This window comes from Emys orbicularis, chromosome 20, assembly GCF_028017835.1.
Source record: "Emys orbicularis isolate rEmyOrb1 chromosome 20, rEmyOrb1.hap1, whole genome shotgun sequence".
NCBI lineage: Eukaryota > Metazoa > Chordata > Testudines > Emydidae > Emys > Emys orbicularis.
The window spans coordinates 2878656-2900273 of NC_088702.1; the positions used below are offsets into that span (position 1 = coordinate 2878656).

At 48.9% G+C, this 21618-nt stretch overlaps 1 protein-coding gene across 2 annotated transcripts; it reads left to right on the forward strand.

Moving 5' to 3' along the window:
• Window positions 1-259: 259 nt before the first annotated feature.
• On the forward strand, window positions 260-19828 carry NCSTN (nicastrin). Of its 2 annotated transcripts, none has more exons than XM_065420048.1 (15): window positions 260-296; window positions 1207-1325; window positions 2452-2597; window positions 3785-3935; window positions 4865-4974; window positions 6533-6685; window positions 8753-8857; window positions 9109-9186; window positions 10141-10310; window positions 12358-12460; window positions 12705-12800; window positions 13852-13939; window positions 14076-14230; window positions 15116-15328; window positions 17800-19828. In XM_065420048.1, exons 1-15 carry the CDS (start codon window positions 265-267, stop codon window positions 17920-17922), a joined length of 1842 nt encoding a protein of 613 aa, XP_065276120.1. In that variant the 5' UTR covers window positions 260-264; the 3' UTR covers window positions 17923-19828. The 2 variants fall into 2 exon arrangements, with proteins under 2 accessions (XP_065276120.1, XP_065276121.1); XM_065420049.1 differs by having other exon boundaries at window positions 4868-4974.
• The last annotated feature ends 1790 nt before the right edge of the window (window positions 19829-21618 follow it).

Below are 21618 nucleotides of genomic sequence, written 5' to 3' on the forward strand. Positions count from 1 at the left end.
TCTGTGGTTTTTTGGTCGTTGGTCATCTCTTAGCTGAACTGTGCAAGTCAGTCGCTTCTTCCCTCTAATCCCATATGTTGATCTTTCTTTCACTGAAGTGCCCAGAAAGTGTACAGCTTTGAGGGAAATGGATTTTGGTGAACCATGGAGAATTCTGTCTTTCTCTCTGCAGCCTCCATGAGTGGAGACACAGGAGTAATCCATGTGGTGGAGAAGGAGCAGGACCTGAAATGGGTGCTTACTGATGGACCCCATCCCCCATACATGGTACTGCTAGAGGGGGAGCTTTTCACCAGGTAAGGAGCTATGGTGAATTTTAACAATTCTTAATCGCCTCTTCTCTGCCAAAGCAGCGTGAGCCGAAATTGCAAACACAGGGGCCCTAAATCCAGTGGCCACCTTTGCCATTTGGGCCCTTGGGACAAGCGCCTGTGTGTGTTTGAGCAGCCAGATCTGGAATTCTGAATGCGCTTGAGATGGGTCCCTGGGAATTGGTCCCCAAAGCCCTGGTTTTGGGCAGCGCTGTGCCTCTGAAGCACCCTTTGTAGGCTGTGGGTGCTGAACACCACTGAAAACCAGACCCTTGTGCCGACTTTTAGACAAGTAAATTGGAAAACTAGAATGAGTGTTCTTCCTGCACACTGGTACCTGGACCCGCCAGTGTCTCAATCGGCGGCTTAGTCGTTGGAGCAGGATTCCTGGGTTCTCTCCTGGCTCTGCTAATGACTGTCTGTTTCCCCAGCTATAAAATGCAAATAACTATCTCACAGGGGTGTGGTACAGCTTAGGGAATGGTTTTTGGTTTGTGATACTTTTACTGCTGCTTGGCCTAAATCAGTGGTTCTCAAACTGTGGGTTGGAACCCCAAAGTGGGTCATGACCCCGTTTTAATGGGGTCACCAGGGCTGGCATTAGACTTGCTGGGACCTGGGGTCGAAGCCAAAACCTGAGCCCCACTGCCCGGGGCCGAAGCTGAAGTCTGAGGGTGTCAGCTCTGGGTGCTGGGACTCAGGTTACAGGCCCCCCACCTGGGGCTCGGGCAGGCTCAGGCTTCGGTCCCCCTCCTTGGGTCATGTAGTAATTTTTTTTTGTCAGAAGGGGGTCACAGTGCAATAAAGTTTGAGAACCCCTGGCCTAAATCTTTCCTTGTGGTAAGATTGCCAGGGAATTTGGGGGGCTGTTTCATCCACATTCTCTTTGTTCCAGGGAGCTGATGCTGCAGCTGAAGGGATCCTCACGAATTTCTGGGCTGGCGGTGGCCATCTCCAAACCCAGCCCCGCACAAGGATTCTCCCCTGGCTTAAAATGCCCAAATGATGGGTTTGGTAAGGAAACATTAAACTCTTAGTTTGGCTCAGGACGGGGTGATCAGAGTAGGAAGTGTTTTGCAAAAAACTGACAACCTGTGGCTTTACACTTGCTGTGGGATTGTGTGTGAATTATTGCTTTATAATTTAGGCTCGTTAACATTCTGTAGGTGTAACCAGTTTGTGCTGGAATCTTGTCAGATTTCACAAGGGTTGGGATGGGGTCAGTATGCAAATGGGAGACCTTCAAAGGAACACCTGAGGTGCTCTAGAAAGTTCTGCTAGTGATTCACTAAGGGGTTTCTTCCTTGTGTCACGCAGACTGACCTGGTCTCTCTGCAGTTCCTCTTTCAGATGAGGGATGAAACTCATTCTGACCACCTATGGTCATTAAAAGGTCTTGTGGCTCTCTTTATAGTATTGCACTTTTAATCCCAGTGTCCTGGCCAAATTCCAGCCCTCTGAACTCCATTCTACCTCCCTATGTTCCCCCTGCAGGCTCATTTGGGTATTCACTTCAATGATTATTCACTGTCTGCCCTAACCCACTGCTGTGTTCCACCTCAGAGGTGGCTGCAGGTTGGTGGTGGGTGAAGTGATTGCTATATTATGTATAGATTGTACAGCACTTTGGGATGCTTTGCAATGAAAGGTGCTGTAGAAACACAGAAGGTGAGTTTGGTATGTTGGCATTTGTCATATCATCACCTTCATGCTGTTCACACAGCATGTAGGTGTTACAGTGACGGGCGCTTTGTAAATGCTTCGAGGTGCTTCCAGCACATGATGGATCTCAGAAAATGGTGTGTCTCTCTCTCTTTCAAAGTACAATGTTTCTCTGTATGCATCTTCCACTCTCTCAGCATGTGATAAATGCTCGTTATGTGCTTCTGCCAACCTCTTGGCACATGATGGCTTTGCATGTGCCTCTCTCTCATTCTCTTCACCTGGCAGTGCTCTGTCTCTTCTGTTTTCCCCACATGTGGCAACTGAATCCATCTCTCTGTTCATTTTGCGGTTGGTTTCTTAGCCTGTGGTGGTGGTCTCTCTGTTCCTGCTGCAGTTTGCTCAGCGGGCCCTGCCTTTCCAACAGTCTGCGCTGTTCCCTCAATGATTTGACCTGCCCGTTTCTCCATGCCCGCAGGTGTCTATTCCAACGATTACGGCCCTCAGTATGCTCACTGCAACTGGACTGTGTGGAATCCTCTCGGGAATGGCCTTGCTTACGAGGATTTCAATTTCCCCATCTTTCTACTTGAAGATGCCAACGAGACTCAAGTTATTAAGCAGGTACTATACCTTAACACAGGGGTGGGCAAACTTTTTGGCCCGAGGGCCACGTCTGGGTATGGAAATTGTATGGCGGGCCATGAATGCTCACCAAATTGGGGATTGGGGTGCGGGAGGGGGTGAAGGCTCTTGGGTGGGGCTGGGGATGAGGGGTTGGAGGTGCAGGAGGGTACTCTGGGCTGGTACCGAGGGCAGGAGGGGGATCAGGGCTAGGGGAGGGGATCAGCGGTGCAGACTCCGGGTGGTGATTACCTCAAGCAGCTCCTGGAAGCAATGGCATGTCCCCGCTCCAGCTCCTGTGCGGCTAGGCAGCTCTGCGCGCTGTCCTGTCCGCAGGCACCGTCCCTGCAGCTCCCATTGGCTGGGCTGCGGGGGCAGTGCTTGGGGCAGGGGCTGCGTAGGAGCCGGAAGGGGGACACGCTGCTGCTTTGGGGAGCCACACAGAGCGGGGCAAGCCCTGTACCCTGCTCCTCGATGGGAGCTCAAGGGCCGGATTAAAATGTCTGAAGGGCCGGATGTGGCCCCCGGGCCGTAGTTTGCCCACCCCTGCCTTAACACCTGCAGAGGGGAGTCTAGCTGTGCCACTTCGGTAGGGAAATACTTTCCTCCACACTAACTTATGCTCATCTGAGTTGCCAACTTCCTAAATTAGTAAAATTTTGCAGGTGGGTTGGGGGAAACAGGCCGTTTGTATGTAAGGTTAAAATTTGGAACCAGTTAAGTGTCTTCATCTGATAGGGGAATCTTGGTTTAATATCTATTCTGTGCTTGTGTACCCATCTGTAAAGGGCAGAGTAGGGGGTCTGATACTTACCCACCTGTGTAAAGTGCTTTGAGATGTTCAAGTAAAAGGTGCTGTGTAAGGGGAAAGTATTACATGGAAAGACCTCGTTCTCTGATTGTGGTAGTGCACCCTACCTGAGACCAGGGCCCCATTGTGCTAGGCACTGTACATACAGCAAAAGGCAGTCCCTGCCCCACGGACCTTACAGTCTAAATAGACAAGATAGACAAAGGGTGGGAGGGGAAGCAGGCACAGGGAGGGGAAGTGAAATGACTTGCCTAAGATCTCACAGCTAGTCAGTTACAGAACTGGGACTAAAACCCAGGTCTCCTGAGTCCCAGTCCTATGTCCTATCCGCTAGACCACTCTGCTGTATAAGTATTTATTTATATTTCTGTCTCAGTGCTACCAGGACCATAACCTGCCGCAGAATGGCTCCGTCCCAGAGTACCCTTTGTGTGCCATGCAGCTTTTCGCCCACATGCATGCGGTCACCAACACGGTTACCTGCATGAGACGGAGCTCCCTGCAGACCGCCTTCAGCCTCAACCCAGGTGAGTGCACTCCTAGCAGGGTGGGGTGGGGACTGGGGATGGGAATTCAAGTGGGACATGGTGTGTGCATTAGAAAGAGGAAACACGACCCATAGCTTTATACAATACAGCCCGGCACCACTCTGACCTTTAACATGGTGGAGTGGTCTGTGTTCACGCAGGTTCTGTAATGAAGGCAGCATTCAAGCCAAAGTAATGCCTGCTGGGACCTGTAGTCACCACAGACCACGCCTCTGTGCTAAAGGTGACTGTTGCTGCAGTCTGAGTCTTTATTTACAGGATATGTGGTCCTAGCAAATAACCCGTTTGGCCCTTGGTTGAGGAAAGTGGTTCTGTTGAATTAAGGTCTCTCAAATTCCTTCTTGGCTATGGGTTTGGAGTGACGGCACTGGCCTCCATCCCAATGCACAGCCCAAGAACCTGCCAGACTATTGAGACTTAAATATGCAAAACACAAGAACAATGTGCAGTTAATTTCCTTAATCAAATGCTTTTGTGACACCAGTTTCCTCGCTGTAATGTAAATAGTTTACAGTTAAAGCAGTGAGACACTCTGGAGTCCAGAGGTCAATCGTCTACAGCACAGGACATCCCTGAGAAAGGGAGATAAGGGGTGAGAAGGGACCTAATGCCTGCTAAGTATATTACTTGGATTGACTTATTTGGGGATGGTGGGGTGAATAGACGAAATGGTAGAGGAGCAGTGAATGCACAGGGTGACATTGGGGTCAAAATGAAATCCGTGGGAATTTTGTCATGGATTTCAGTGCAGTCAGGATTTCACCCCGATCACTAGAAGGGGGCCTGGTGCTGTTGGATCAGTTGGTGAGCTCTGAACCTCCCAAACTGGCCAAAGAATAGCTTAAGTTCCTTGTTCTTTATTACTGTCAGAGTTCCTGCTCTTGAACCATATTATTTCTGCTTCCTAGAAGAAGTCTGCGACGCTCTGTCCGATTATAATGTGTGGAGCACGCTGAAACCCATCAATACCTCCAGCAAAATAGACCCTATGGATGAAGTCGTCATTGTTGCTACTCGAGTAGGTGGTCATACCTAATTTTTCTGGGCTGGGGTGCAAGGGAAGGTTTTCTAGGGGAGTTGTGCCTTTATGGACTGCCCATCTTACATGCATCAAGTTCTCCTTCCTGTAATCAAGATCTCCTGCCTTAAATCTTGCTGACTAGCCGTGGCTGGTATCATTCTGCAGGTAGGAGCCATTATTCAGGGGCCAGCGGTGTCTCCTGGTTAATGTAGGGGCTGAGAACATTGGGACTCCTGGGTTTTATTTCTGGATCTGCCTCTGACTTGCTGCGTGATTCTGGGCAAGCTACTCACTCTGTTTTCCTCTTATAAAATGATGATAAATGTACCTACCTCACATAGATCTTGTGAAAGCTGAATTGTTTCCAAAATGCTTTGAGATTCAAGGGTCTAGTGTATTCCAGGCCTCCATACTCATCGCTTCATAGAGTCTAAGGCCAGAAGGAACCACCAGATCATCTACTCTGGTCTCCTGTATAAGACAGGCCGTTAAATTTCACCCATTTCCCCTGGCTTGAGGCCAATAACTTGCCTAGCTAAAGAATATCTTCCAGAAAGGCATCCAGTCTGGATTTGAAGATGAAGAACCCACCACTTCCCTTGGTAGTTTGTTCCAGTGGTTAATCACCCTTGCTGTTAAAAATCTGAGCCTTATTTCTAATTGTAATTTGTCTGGCTTTAGCATCCAGCTGTTGGATCTTGTTCTGCCTTTTGCTGCTAAATTAAAGAGCCCTTTAGTACCCAGGATTTTCTCCCCATGAAGGCATTGATACACTCGAATCTAATCACCATCAAGTTATACAGTGATGTCCAAAAAACCAATCAACTCTCTGTTCTTTAAAGAGTGGATATTGTTATATGGATCTTCATAACTGACTGATGGGGGAGCCCAGATTAGTGAATACCTGGCACCCCTATGATGGTTTTCATCCATTGACCTCAAAGCACTTTACTAAGATGGGATGAATATGATTAGCCCATTTTGACAGATGGTGGAGGGAGGTTGGCTGAGCCATATAGGTGATGTGTCCAGGGTTTTGCAGTGAGTCAGTGACAGAGCTGGGAATAGAACCTAGATCTCCTTGTTCCCAATCTGATGCCTTAGCCGCTGGACCACCCTACAGCTGCTGCATACCCTGTTTTTCCACCCCTGCAGATGAGAGAGCAGAACTCGCTGGGTCATCAGGTTTAATGGCCACAGTCTAGCCTATAGTGAACATCAGTTGAACCATTAATAGCACATCACAGTTGGCGTGTACTGCTTACAAGAGATCCAGGCCTGGAGTACAAGTATGTGCTGCAGGCTAGGACTGAGATGCATTGGCACAGCTGCGCGTGAGGCTCCGGGACTGGTAATAGCTATGGGAGCAGTATGTTAAGATTCACTGGCAGAGCAAGTTGCTTTTGTGTTTCAAGGGTGGATTCAGTTTGGGGGTGAAGGTTCTGGCTGTGTCTTATCCAGTCGGGTTTGCCCGTTCTTCAGTCCACCAGTGACCCTGTATTAGTGTCTCTCCATGTGTGCATGAGTTGTTCACTCCTCCCACTTGTGCTCACAGATTGACAGCCATTCATTCTTCTGGAACGTAGCCCCAGGGGCAGAGAGTGCCGTCGCCTCCTTCGTGACCCACTTGGCGGCTGCTGAAGCCCTCCATAAAGTGCCAGATGTTCAGAAACTACCAAGGAACATCATGTTCACCTTCTTCCAAGGGGTAAGATCTTCATCCCCTCCTAGCTTGTCTTGGGCTAGCAATCAGCTCCTCATCCACTCTGCCCTTTCGACAGCAGCTTCCACAGATGCTGGTAGACCTCTATGCATCTACACCTGCCTTGTGCCGAGCCAAGAGATCCCTCCTCCAACACCAAGCCCTATCCCACAAAGAGCACAGAGGCTATGGAGTTCCTGTTGAGGGAACTGCACAAAAGCCACTAGCAAGTGGGGCCTGCACTTTCTAGGGGCATCACCTCTAAACTGTTGCAATTAGTTGAGGGAGCAAAAGAGTCTCTCTCTCTCTCTCTCTTCATCCTGGTGCAAAATAGTTTCTTTGCAAACCTAGAGCCTGGGTGCCTTGGTTCTTCATATTCCCTTAAGCCGATGCACTTGTAGCCTATCCTGACATGGTGATGGACCCAATGAATGAACCGGTCTCTTGCATCCCTAATTTCTCACCCGCACCTTCCAGGCTTCTTTAGACCTGTACCCTGCCATCAGGATAAGTCACAGCTTTGCCAGTGTAAATCTTCCAGTGAAACCAGGTGAGACAAGATTAAAAATATATGTGCTGTCTGCAGTGCAGCTAATTTCCAAGAGCTGGCACTGGCAGCTGTGTTAAGCCAGGGTAAGCTCTTGGGGGAGGGAAGGAGAGTGATGGTTAGCAGCTGATGTTCCCCTCCAGGCATCTGCGGCGATGGATGGCCTCCCTTGTGTAACTCTGCAAAGCTAGCACCCACGGTCCCGTGGAGTGGCCATGTGACACCCCCAGCTTGGGGATCTGTAGTCAGCCCTTCCCTAAGAGTTGCACTTGGAGCGGTGGATTGGGCAGTCTGTGTGTACCATGTAGAGGAGGTGGGGAGAGTTGTCAGGTTCCACTGTACAGGAGCTTTGGGGAAGGGTTGTCTAGTGGCAGCCTGACTTTTCCTGCCATTCCCTGGAGAGATGGTAGGAATGCCTTTACCTATAGACACCCCCAGAACACCTTCTGCCTCTTACAGTGGGTGCTCATCTCTGACTTGCACATTCCCCTTATGAGATGGCAGGATCCCCTGATTTCCTGTTGCAGCCCCCTCCCCATCCCAGAGGGGTGGAAAGAAGTCGGAATCCCCTAACCTGATTTCTGCCCACGCTCTTGTATTCAGAGTCTCACGGGAGATGGTATGATCTAGTAGCTGAGGTTAATAACTAGTGTTAACGTTGTGATTCAGAGGAGCAAAACAGTGGAAAATAAGGACATCTAACTCATTGGTTTGTCCCTAGCCATTGCAGGCCTGTCGGATCCATGCGGGAGGTGGCATTCAGATACTACAATGATGTACAGAGACTGTCGGGGCTTTGCGCCCACGTATCTCCCATTAACTGTAATGGAGCATGAGGCACATGGAGCCAGAGTTAGGGCTTCTGGACACATGGAGTTACCCCTGATTTTGGACTAAGAGCGCCCGCATGGGGAGTGAATCCGGGCTAGTTCATCAGCAGTAACTCCATGGGTAGAGAAGCCTTTTCAAAGGCTTTTAGGCACCAAAAGGTGCAGAAAGGAGACTGGTGGGATTTGCATAAGTGGCTAAGCTGGTTAGGCAGCCAGCTCCCATGGCTCTCTGTGGGCTCAAGGCGCCTAGCTGCATCTTGAGGTGCCTAAATCCCCTTGTCAGTCTGGGCCCATAGAGCCTGTTCACACATGTTACAGAGAGGCGGAGTTTGTGCTGCTTTCTGCCACTGCTGGATCACAGTGTCCTGCAGTCCTCACCTAGAAACAGGGATGGGGATGGAGATTTCCTCGGGTTTGGTGGACTTCATTAGCCGATCTCTAGCTATTGCTATAGGCCCATCCCAGCCATCAGGGCCTGTATCCCTGACTCATGAAGAGACAACAAAGAGCGTTTTTATTTGGAGGAGGGGGGGTTGGAATGCCACCAAACAGCAGAATTTTTAGAAAGACATGAGGGGAGGAGTTAATTCCAGCTTCTCTCTCCTTCTCCACATCCCCCTCTCAAACGCTGCTTAGGATTGAGCTCATTAACTATCCAAATGCCTATGGTTCATGCATGAACTTGTTCCGTCACAGGAGACCTTTGATTACATTGGCAGCTCGCGAATGGTATATGACATGCAAATGGACAAGTTTCCCATCCGCCTGGACAACATTCATTCCTTCCTGGAGCTGAGTCAGGTGCGGGACAAGTTTTCTGCCAGTCTCTTGGTGATCATTCAGTTGGGTTTTCCCCAGCCAGCCCTCGTTCCTCCCCTTTGAGGTCTTTGTGACCACCCATGTGGTGGTCACTCTAGCTCCCACGGTCTGTCTTGTCTCTCTGGGGGGAGTTTTCAGCGATTTCCCTCTGCACCGAGCTCTAAATAAGGCAAGCATTGTAAAATCCAGATGGGTCAGCAGCGTGTGTTGACAAGCGGCTCGTTCTCTTGCAGGTGGCTTTACGGAACTCCTCTGTTCTTTGGGTGCACACAGACCCTGTCTCTCGGAGGAATGCATCTATTCAACCACAGGTAATGAAACTCTCCCTTCTGCACAGAGGACAATCTGAGTCCCTGTGCCTGCTCTGTGTTTCCAGCTGCATGGAGATGCCTAGATGTGGTGTACAAGCAAGGGAAAGGGAAAGCCGCTTACACCCTGCAAGGGAAAATCCCAGAGCACAGCTCTAGCAGAACAGAGAGGCTTCTCGGCAGCTGCATCTCTCCGCTGACAGTGGGCCCCATTGCTGGGCAAAGGGCCAGATCCTCACCCCACTGTGGTTTGAGGAGGGCATGGCACTGGCATAGGCATGTCTGACTCCTTCCATTGATTTTGCTGACCACCTGATGACCTGTTGCTAGTGTCAGAGGTGGGGGGGCAGGGGGTCTCCTAGTTCTGAGTCACTCTCCATAGCCTCTTTAATGTCCTAGATATTTAACAGCAGCTTTCATCCCAGAGGAACCCACTGGGCCTTGCTAACTTTTCAGACCCCGATATGCAACCATCTCTGGGGTGGAATGAGCAGCACAACAAAGCTACACACTAGCTCATGGCATAGTGAAAAATTCGGTGTCCAGCTGATACCATGAGGGAATTTAAGGAAACAGAATGAAATTTCACAATGTAGTCAAATTATAGGGCCACTGCCTTGACTAGCAGAAAGTGCCATGAGATCTTTAACAATCACGAGAGGTCAGGACCTTGCTCCATCTCTCTACTTAGACTCCTCCTCGTGTACCACTGCACTCCCCAGCATCACTGACCCAGCAGGGAGAACCCTCTGCTGAATTGCTGCTGCTTCTGCAGCACTTGGGTTTGTGACGGTCTCCCCTCCAGGTACTACCCTGCCCTGACCCTGTCTAGCATGAGAACTGACATGATCCCAGCCCAAAGCGGTTCAGCTCCAGGCCATTCGTGGTAGCCGTGACCAAACACTGAGCGTGATGGAAGCAGTAGAGCATTCCTGACTCCTCTCTCTCCCTTTTCAGGTTAAAACTCTGGTAGAAGCTCTGATCAACAGCAGCATGGGTGCGAATGTGACTCTGCAGGAGGTTAGTCAGTCTCAGCCTCTCCCGCCTTCTTCCTTCCAGCGCTTTCTGAGGGCCAAACAGATCCCTGGGGTGGTCCTGGCTGATCATCGCACTTCCTTCCAGAACAGGTATGGGGAGCAATGCTATCGCCGTTGTGTCTATGAGGGGGGGTGTGGAGAGCAGGTGGTTTCACCTGGAATGTGACTGTCTTCCCGTCTGGTGTTGAAACTCGAGTAGCAAAATAAAATCTCTGTGTTGCTTAACAACCCTGAAGGCTGCTAGCCCCAGCAGCTACCCCCACATCACAGCACCCATGTGCCAAAACCTGGACCAGGTACAAGGGGGAACTTCAGGCTGGTTTGCTCTTTAGCCTCTGTGCTGAAACTGACAAGAAGGGGGTCGTTGTGATGAGGACACCTGTTTGCTAGGAACTGGACTTGGTCTCTTCCTCTCCCTCCCTCATGTCAAAGTAGCCCCAAACAGCTGGGACTTTGGATCCCAAGACAGTGCTGAATTTGACATGATGAGCTAGAGGAGGGGCAGTTTGAGACACAGATTAGGGCAGAAATTCTCCAGTGTCTAGAAACCAGCGAATTGTAGACAACGTGGTTTGACTTTCAGAACTCTTGGGCACCAGGTCTCATGATGGTAGCCAAAGTGACGTACCCAGAATGGCAGAGGCAGGATTCCTAGCCCCAGTCCCGTGGATGCAGCCTGGCACACTCCTTTGTAACGTAAGGATTCCCGGGATGCATTGCATTTTCTAATAGAAACCCAAACACACCTGACTCCCTCTGCAGTCCGTGGTAAAGAAACCCAGGTGTGTGCACTCTCACCGCAGCCAGCTTCTGCCCCCATGTGGCTGGAGCCTCTGTCTCCAGTGTTTGGGGTTGGGGGCACTATCAAAGCTTAGCAAACACTGTGCAAAACTGTTTCCGGGAGGTGCCCAGCTCGGAAGGGGACATAGACTCCATTTCCAGTGGTAGCCAGCAGAGGGCAGCTCAGAACATCCCAGCTTGGGGGTGCGCTGCCTACCATACAAGCAGTGTGGTGGATGGAGGACAGAGGGGAGTGGGGGGAGCAACCATGTGCCATGTAATTGAACAGGCGCAACATAATTATCCTGACAAGCGAAAAAAATCCAGTTTTGTACAGAAAACGTTCCCCGCAGCTGGCTGGGAGCCAGAGGTGAGCAAATGGCAGCTGAGCGTGCCTGAGCCTCATCTGCTCTTCCAGAAGCTGCTGTGTTTTTAATATATCTTTCTATTTGCGGTGGCAGGGGCCCCAGGCGGTGGAAGAGGCTCTTCCATTTACCCCACCTGACCCCCTCGTGGCATGTTCCAGGAGCATCCTCTCCCAGGGGCGTTGGAAAATGGAGGGGGTGGGAGTGGGAAGGGAATTGCTTGTGGCTCTTGCCCATCCCGTCATTCCAGGTTGCCTCTCTCCCCTCATCCCCACCCCCTTCTCTGATCCGTCACGCTGTCTCTGCAGACAGCCAGGGGAGGCAGCCACCTTCCAAACTCCTGAGCCGCACAGCTCTGGGCGCGCTGGAGAATTTTGGAGAGGCGGGTAGTGCATCTCGTCCTTCCAACTCTTCTTCACTCTTGGGAAATTGCTTTCAGGGTTCCCGTCCAACCTGGAAGCACAGGCCATTGTGCTGGGCTCTTCGCCCAGTCCTCGATTCTGCGGTGTGCTGCTGCTGCAGATGTCTTGATGCAAGGCGGTCACAAAGTTAACTTGGAATCTCTCGGACCTGTCCGTGCAGGAGAGTCAATAGGTCCGGTTGGAGAAAGGAACTAGGAATCGGCACTTCTAGGTTCTGTTCCCACCTTCACCGCTGAGTTGTGGCCTCGTGTATCGTTTCCCTGCTCTGTGCCTCAGTTTCTCCATCCACGTAATGGATGGGGTAACGCAGACCCAACTGAGGTTTAATCACTGCTCGTCAGTTGCGTTGAGATCCTCAGATGGGAGACGTGGTGCAAGGCCCAAAGATCATTATAAAGCCTCATTAAATGGTTTAAGGAGTGCGTGGGAGGCCAGCGCTCTGGCAAAGCTGCGACTTCACTCCCTGGGGACCACTCCCAATGTCTGCTTCAGGCATGGACTGAATTGAATTCCATGCCCTGGGATCTCTTTCCGCCCCCTTCCCCAATCCTGTTTCCCTTCCTCTTTCAGATATTACCAGAGCATGTATGACACAGCAGAGAACATCCTGATGAAATATCCTGAGGGGCTTAGCCCCGAGGAGACCCTGGACTACGTCACTGACACAGCTAAGGTTTCTGCAAAACATTGTTTCTGTCCATTGCTCACAGGGGGGGGGGGGCGGGGGGGGGGGGAGATCTGGGTGCTGGGTTCTCTTCCCATTGCTGGGGTGCTTTCGACTGGGCTGGTGGCATTAGGCGCTTAGATATGAATGTGCTATCAATGCTTTGATGGATGTGTGGGGACTGGCTGGCTCTCCTTCCCTGTTGTACTGGGCCTGCCTGTCTTGATTAACACAGAGCCCTCTTTCCTTGCAGTCCCTGGCAGAAGTAGCCACAGTGGTCGCCCGTGCTCTCTACCAGCTTGCGGGGGGAACCGGCAACACCTCTGCTATTCAGGCGGATCCAAGAACGGTACGAGCAGATGGGATCCAGTCCCTGGCATCCATGCTGAGCTCTCACGTATTTCCCTTCTGTCTCTGTTTATGTGTGTTTACACAGCATGTTGGCCTGTCTGTCTCCCTCTCCCTTTCTCCACCATAGCTGAATGACTAACACTTTACCCTTCTCTCGTGCCTCCCATCAGATCCCAGTGTCTTAGACATTGAGCTACACAAGCCCTCCACAAAACTGAGCAATATTTATCCTTGTTTTGTAGAGTTGGGGGTGGGTGGAATGGGGGGAACTGATGCACAGATGGGTAATGCAAGCAGTTGGTGGCAAAGCTGGGGACGGAACCCAGGACTCTCAACTCCCAGCCCTTCACTTTAGGTACTAGATCATCCGCCCTCCCAGAACTGCAAATGGAACCCAGGTAGCCTGGCTCCCAGCCTTGTGCTTCAGCCATTATATCATGTTTCCACAACTGAGTATTATCTAGACCGTCCCTGACAAGTGTTTGTCTAACCTGTTCTTAAACAACTCTCCCCCTCCCCCCCAATGACAGAGATTCCACAACCTCCCTAGGTAATTTGTTCCAGTGCTTAACTACCCTGACAGTTAAGAAGTTTTCTTAATGTCAAAGCTAAATCTACCTTGCTGTAATTTAAGCCCATTGCTTCTTGTCTGTCCTCAGTGGTAAAGGAGAACAATTTATTGCTTTCCTTTTTATAACAACCTTTTACGTACTTGAACACAGTTATCATAGAATATCAGGGTTGGAAGGGACCTCAGGAGTCATCTCGTCCAACCCCCCTGCTCAAAGCAGGACCAATCCCCCTCAGTCTTCTCTTCTCCAAACAAAACAAACCCAGTGTTTTCACCCTTCCCTCATAGGTGGTGATTTTTAGACCTTTTATCATTTTTGTTGTTTTCCTCTGGCCTTTCTCTAATTTGTCCACATCTTTTCCAAAGTGTGGTGCCCAGAACGGGACACGGTACTCCAGCTGAAGCCTTATGCTGATGTACTTCCTGATTCATCTTGTAAAGTTGAATGTGGATTAACCCCTTTCCATCTCACTTTCAGGTCTCCAGAATGCTCTATGGGTTTCTGATTAAAACTAACAACTCCTGGTTCCAGTCCATCATTAAACAGGACCTGAAAGGGCTCTTGGGTAAGCATGGTCTGGGGAAAAATTCAGAGCTAGCTTAGACCTTGATATGTCACCTGGGAACTTTCTAAAGTTCTGTGGTAGCCTCTTTGGCATCTGGATTTCTCCCTGCCAATCCTGTTTTCTCTGACTCTCCCAGGCGATGAACTTCCCCAGCACTACATTGCGGTTACCACACTGGTGAACACCACCCAGCTAGTGCAGTACGTTCTGGCCAATCTCACAGGCACGGTTGTCAATTTCACCAAGGAGGAGTGCCTGAACCCTGAAAAAACACCCAACCCCGAGAAGGAAGTAAGTTGTCATCTGAGTAGAACGAGGGTGGGGGATAGGAACAGAAACGCTGGGCTAGTGAACTCCACTGACGTCCCTGCGATGAATTGGTCTCACTTTCGCCTCTCTGAAGAAAGCTGGATGGAAAAATTTCCTTCTGTCCTGAACAAGACATGGGAGAGATGAGGAAAGTCCTCCTCCCTCATAGAGGCATCCTAGCTGCATCCTAGTGCCCGAGGTGGGAGACGCTTCAGAAGGGAGTGCTCCTTTAAAGTGAGTACAGCTGGGATGGCAACTTGGATCACAGATGCATCAGTCTGATGGCGCTTTGAGTGTCCAGTAGACTGCCCGTGAATGATGCCATTCTGACATACCCTGTAATTGAGTCTGATCTCACCACCTGCAGCACATACAGCACAGGCATTGGCAGTGCAAGCATCCACCACCAATGGGCCTCTACCCAGTCCTGGTGTCAGGGTCTTTCATTCTTTGGCCAGTCAATCTCTCAAGCTTCTACAGAGACTCGTAAAACTGAGACTTTGGCCACTCCTGGGTATCAAAGATCCCACGATGCCTTCGACAAGAGATGGGGCATTAGCCCTGAGATCCTGGATAAACTCCAGCTTGTGAATTACGTTCTGCCAACATAAATTCCCCTGCAGTTTCAGCTGGACACAGGACTGTCATTCCCAGACTTCAGCTGTTGTACACTGTTGTGTGTAGTTAAACAGAACCCACGCTCCACCTCAGAGAGAGACGCTTTTCAGCAATGGGTGAAGCGAACCTCATACAGTCAGTACAATCCTATTATGATCCCGGAGAGCAAGTGAGGTTCCAGGAAAAAAGGTTCTGATGGTTCTTTGCTAGTGCCCTGTTGGGTCTCACTCCCCGGCGTTCTCTTTGCAGATGTACGTTTATACGTGGGTGCAGGGTTCCAGGGACCCAAACTCAACGTCGCGAGTTCCCTTCTGTGTCCAGTCAACTGTCCATCTAACCAAGGCCGCCTCTCCTGCCTTCGAGCTGAAGCAGTGGGGCTCCACAGAATACTCCACGTGGACAGAGAGCCGCTGGAAGGATATCCGCGCCCGCATATTTCTCGTAGCCAGCAAGGAGCTAGAGGTGAGTTGGTGTTTTATGACACCTTGTGCTATCCTCCTATCAGATCTCACCAGCTAATCAGGGTTGGGCTTGGTCAACTCTTAGGAGACCCTCTACAGAAATCCAGGGTGTCGCAGAAAGTGGCATCAGTGATGCAATAGATGCTTTCCCCCCCCCCAAGTCGTTTCTGAACCAATAGCCTAATGTGGGGTGAGGGGTTTTGACCATTTTTGGTGACTAAAGAACTTGGGACACTTTGCAAGACTGAAGGCTTTAACTGTAGTCTTCTAGCAAAATTCCAACAAGGATAATTCCATTCAGTTCCCCTTTGTAGTTTAGCTAGACGCTGTGTTAGTCTTCAGTTTTTCCCCTAAACAGCTGCATAATGATGCTTCATGCTCTTAAACTGCTCTGAGCTCCCTCCCAACTTAAACTGAAGGTGCGTCCTGTATATTGTGTGTTGGATTATGCATGTAAAATGCTTTGGGATCCTCTGGGCTGACAGGGCCCTGTATAAATTTAAGAATATTCTGTACGTTAACCATTTCTCTTGCCAAAACGTGTATAATCAGGGCTCTGATTGCTCAGAGGTTTTGCCCTTGTGGAATTGTGCTGCGTGAGCTCTTCTTCCTTTTAGAAACAAAAGTTCTAGCCCTTATGGTGACGGAAAGCCTTCCAAACATGAACCAAGTGTGAATGAAGTGCCGTTGCTTGGATCTGTAGATAGCCTTGGGGGGCTGGCCGGGGGAAGCTGAGACAACCTAGTGGGATGTTAACTTTGAATCCTAATAGTGACAATTTAAATGTCACCATTAACTCCACCTTAATTACATGTGATCATACAAGTAAAGGTTGTATCATGCGTGAGCAAAAAGAAGGAAAAGCCAGAATTCAACCTGTCTTTCGAGTGCTTGATTTTGCAACCTTAATGTGTTTGGTGTATTTCTGAAATGGAATTTATTTTGATTTTGCGCAGTACGATAGCCAGCCATGGCTCAGGTGCCTTTATAAGAAAATCCAGGGATCAAATACAAATCAATACGTTATCAGATCTTTCATTTAAAAGCAGAGAATCACAACTTGTCTCAGTTTCTTTTGCAGGATTGATCCAGGTTTTTAGTAAGGTCAACAAAATTCTTTCAGCACCCTTCCAATGGCTGCATTGATGTTTAGCTACCAGCCAAATAAGGGTTAATTTTGAGATGGCTTTTGAACTGTGGGCCTACTTTGGAGCTCTCTGGTTGGCTGTTAGTGATGTCATACCCCTGTCTCTAAACCCTGTGAATGTACAGACCTGACTCTCATCGTCATGTGTGTTACAGCAATAAGTCACCCAGGGGCTGGGCATGCATGTTGGGGCAGTTGCTGGGCTGCTTGGGTTGTTACTCACTCAGCGGGTGGTTACTCGGTCTGTGTTGTGCCTCTTAACGCCACCCCAGGCAAGTGTAACTCCCTGCCTGCCATGTCTCAGCCCTTAAATATCCAGCACAAGACATGCAGAGCTAGTGAGTCGCTAATGAGCTGGCTTCTCAGTTACACGAAGGCTCCTTTATGACCCTGTGACAGTATAAAGGGGCCTTGGTTTAAAGGAGAATCAGGCGCAGTCACTCTGGCTTTGCCACTGGTAGGTGTTTGTATAGGAAGAGCAGCCCATTATGGGACCTTAGGCATGGATAATAAGCTCTGCAAGGGCAACGGATTGATGCTCAGTCGTGTGTATTTATCCGTTGAAATAAAGAACTAATAAACTGACCAGTTAATTTCTCTGCTTTCTTAAAAAGGCATCAAATAAGAAAGGAGATGATCAAAGTGTATAAATAACAAATAGTAAAGATAAGGTGGACAGGGAGCTTCTGCTTTTCCTGTCTGATGGTACAAGAATAAAGGGACATTCAATGAAATGAAAATACATCAGATTCAGAATCAATAAATGAATTCTCCCCTCCCCCCCCCCACAACACTTAGCCTGTGGAACTCACTGCCACTGGGTGTAGTTGAGGCCAAGATTCAAAGGGGGATTGGACGTGCCTGAGGATAAAATAGTTAATGCAAATATACATTTTGGAAGAGCTATTAAAACCTCATGCTTGGAGCTTAAACCAATCTCTAACTATTAAGAATTAGAAGAAAAGCTAATGTGGGGAGCAGTTTATCCTACATCTACCTAATGCAAGGTCTGTTCTCCCTTTCTCTGAAGCATAATGCTGGCCACTGTCAGAGTACAAAAAGCTGGATGGAACATGGATCTGGTCCAGTCTGGCAATTCCTTTGTTTCTCTGGTTTTAGACACTAAGCTCCTTGGGTGGAGACCCACTCTTTACCACCTAGCACAATGGAGTCCGGATCCTTGATTGAGGCCCCTAGGAGTCACCACAATACAATACCGAGTCTCTGCTGAGATGCTTCAGTATCCAGGAGCCTTTACAAAGTGAGTCCGTCATTCTGTCTTTGTAACCACACCATTACATGTTTCCTTTCTTGTCCCCACCTAGATAATCACACTGGTCGTGGGCATCGCCATTCTGATCCTCTCTCTCCTCGCAACCTACTTCATCAACGCCAAAGCGCACGTGCTTTTCAGCAGCCCTGGAGACGGTGGGGCCGTGGCTTATTGAGTGCTTCCCATGGGTTCAGGAACCCCAGCACTTGGATTACAACTGTTCTGACTAAAACTGCTTGGCTGACACTGGAATGTCTCTGCCTTGATAGGGACATGGGTGGATCGCTCCATGATTTCCAAGGGTGAGCCCAAGAAACTGAACCCAGAAACAGAAGAAACTCCCCCCAAAAACTGTGTTGACGAAGTCCTAAAGCGATCATGTTGCTTTAAAGTTTCCAAGGGCCTTGAATCTTTGTCCTCCCTTTTGGGCAACTCTGAAGAGGGTCAGTACTGGATGCTACCACCTCCCAACTACCATGGATATGTTTCCAGAATGGGGGTGGGTGTGAAGCACATGAAGGAAGGGCCTCTCTGGGACATACATGGATGGCAGATTTCTTTGCTCTCTGAGCCCTGGTTGTACCTCTTTTATCTGGATTAGCTGAAGAATTGTCTGACAGCTGCTGTGAATCTATGTAAATTACAGTGCGGACAAGGGAAGGTGTGTTGAACAAATAATTAGATGTCAGATCTCCTCCTTTTTTTAATAGTGCAATACTTGGGAGGCAGCCGGGTTGTACATATATAAATAGCTTGGCTTAATTAAAAAAAAAAAAATACTTACAAACTAATCCTTTGCTCCCACTGCCTTTCTCCATTGCTGCTGCTTATAGGACCAAGGAACTCTGGGGAATGTAGTCCACTGGATGTTGCCATGTCTGTTGCTCTTGGGAGAAATGGAACTTGTCAGATATTTACTTTCCTCACAACAAAGCTTTTCTCTCCTTTTATAATAGGCCGAAGGAGGAGAGAGCTATGTCCGGAGATTGGGCTGGGAGTCATTACCCTTGTCTTTTTAGAATGTCAGCCTTTCAGGGGCTGGGACCGTCTGCTACTCTGTTTATACGGCGCCTAACACAATGGGCCCCCAATTTTGATTAGCCCCTAGGCACTATCACAAAATAAACATGATTAATAACGAGCCCTGACCTCAGCACCTTGCAGGATTGAGCATTTAGTGATAGCAACTAAGGCTGATTGGGTAGGAGAACCAGCCTCTCCAATGGCCCTGGATTAACTTTTTGTATCAAAAATTCCTCCCATCCTTCAGTATCCTTGATTTAAGGACAAGAAAGTGATGTTGATATCACAAGTGAACAGCTCAGATTTGTGTAAAGGAACAAATCAAAGAAAGTGGAGCTAGTCAGTTCCAACCCAAACATCATCATCTGCCTCCTGAAGGGTTAGTTATTCCGTCCGTTCTCCAGTTGAGTCTTGAAGTGATGCGTGCTATGAATTTCCACTGCTTCCCTTAGGGAAACTGCTCCACTCACTAATACGTCTTGCTGTCAGGACACTGTTCCTGAGACTCCAAGACGGACTGTTCCTTTGCTCACTTTCTTCTCGTTGCTCCTAGTAATGATTGAGAAAAGCTTCACGTCTCAGTTTAGGCTGAAAAACTACCCTTGCATGGTAACCGATTTTGACACCCTTCATCTACCTAACTTCTAACCCACCCCAACTCTGTCAGAACTAAACCAATCTGCCTGGAATTGCCCTCGATAGAATATTTCTGCAAATGAAGCTGTTTAGGTGAAGGGGAACTCAAAGATATGAGCTCACAAACAGTTCCCTAAAAGAGGGGGTTGCGTTCAATATATGATACTTGCTCTCCTCTATGAAATGCTGTAATATTTATGGATGAATGGTTCTACTTAAGGCCAGGATGGAATTATTGTTACATTTAATCAAAAATCATGTTGCTATCATCAGGGCTTCAGCCATATTTTAAAGTTGTTGTTTTTTTCCTTCCACATGCAGATTTAATGCTCATGCTGTTTTCAGAAGGCTGTTTGACTGATTTTTCTCTCCCTCCCCCCTTGGTATTTATTCCTCTATGAAGAGAGAAATAAACCTTCTCCCTGTTCTCCACTCCAAGCTTTTTGTTCTGAAGCCGATCGCTGGCGAGGCTAACAAACAGCTGCCTCTGTTGTCTGTGCCTACGCCACTCCATAGATGGCCAATAGGTCTCCCTGTGGACAGTGCAATAAGCAACCCTCCTATCAGGGGCTGACAAAGGGAAAGGAGAAGCAAGGGGCCAGGCTAGAAAGCGGAGCAGCAAAGACAAATTTTCCACGCTGCTGCCAATGCTGGAACACACCAAAAGTCACTTGACTGACAGCCCAAAATTTGCTCTGGGTTTGGGATTTTTTAGTCTCTAAAACCCTGGTTGCCAGCAGCCTCGCCTAATCAAAAGGGTGAAAGCAAGGAACTAGCCCTCTGAACGTTTCCCTGTCCTGCTGTAGTCAGCGAACGACTCGCTTCACTCTTGTGCCTCTCTTCTTTTTAAGCCAAACAGGATTGAGGAGTCAGGACTTCTGGGAGGGGGGTGAGATCTAACGGGTGATAGGACATGAGGCAGCAGCCCCAGGTTTCTGTTCCCTGAGTGAATCACTTCCCCTGTGCCTCAGTTTCCCGATCTGCAAGCAGGAAGGATGTTGTCCTGTTGCATAGGAGTGTGGTGAGACTTGATTCATTTCCATTTATAAACTGCTTTGAGATCCTGGCAGGAACTGTACTAAAGAAGGCAAAGGATTTGTGATTAAAATGGAGCTAGCACTGGGGAAAGGTGCTGGCTTGCCAGCCGTGACCAATGCAATCCTATTTTTACCCATGACCAACACGGGGCAAACCCTCGTCACTCATAGTCGTGGTGTGGAAGGGGGGTGAAGTTGTTTCCATGGCTTATCCAGTCCTTTGGCCTCACCCCTGACATGTAAACCCAGGGCTCCATGCCAGTTGTGGGTTTTGGGATACAAAGACTCATCTTACTGGGAGCAGACGGAACTGCTATCATGCAGCTACCCAATGGCTTTCAGCTGTTACGTGCTCCATGTGGATTCATAGCCGTGACCTAGCACTGGAAAAGCTCATTCTCCTATTCCCAAGCCGTCCCCTCCCTGCATTCATTTAGATTTCAGATGTCTCCAGAGGAGGCCTTGTCCTCACTTTGAAACTACCCAGCTCAGTCCCCTTTCGTTCCCCTGGCTGGTCTGCTAGCTGCTTTTATAAATCACAGTGGCTGCTCTGTTGTCAGGGCTGCATCTTGGTCGGGGCTCTGGCTTCTGTCGCCAGCTTCCACTGCCCATCCTGCTTTAGCTGCAGCAGTCCTCAGCTGCAGGGATGGAAAAGTTTATAACTCCCCTGATACACTTTCTCCATCATTCCGGCGATTATACACATTAATTAGAGCGTTCCTAATGCTAATAAGCAGTGGTGAATAAATGCCTTCCCGGTACCTGACCGCCAGGCTTATCCTGTACATGGATGTAGAAAATAATTTGATTTTTTTTTGCCATTGACTTTGATTTCCTCTTAGCCTTTGCAATAAACATAAAAGCATTGAAGTTAGAGGTGATTTGTTTGTAGTAAGAGGTAAAAATCTTCTTGTGCCTCATGCTGGAGAAAATAATGCAGAAATCCAGAAGACAAACTAGTCAGCACTTCTTTCATTTAGGGATGTCCCAGTGCCTAGATGATAATACCTATTTCTTATCAGCAGTCGACTTCAAAGCTCTTTACAAAGGAGATACGCATCAGGGGTGCAAAGGATGGTTTAGTGGGTAGGGATGCCGGAGACCTAGTTTCAGTTGTCGGCTCTGCTACTGACTTTGTGTCTGACCCTGGGGAAAGATGTTGGCAGGATAAAGTC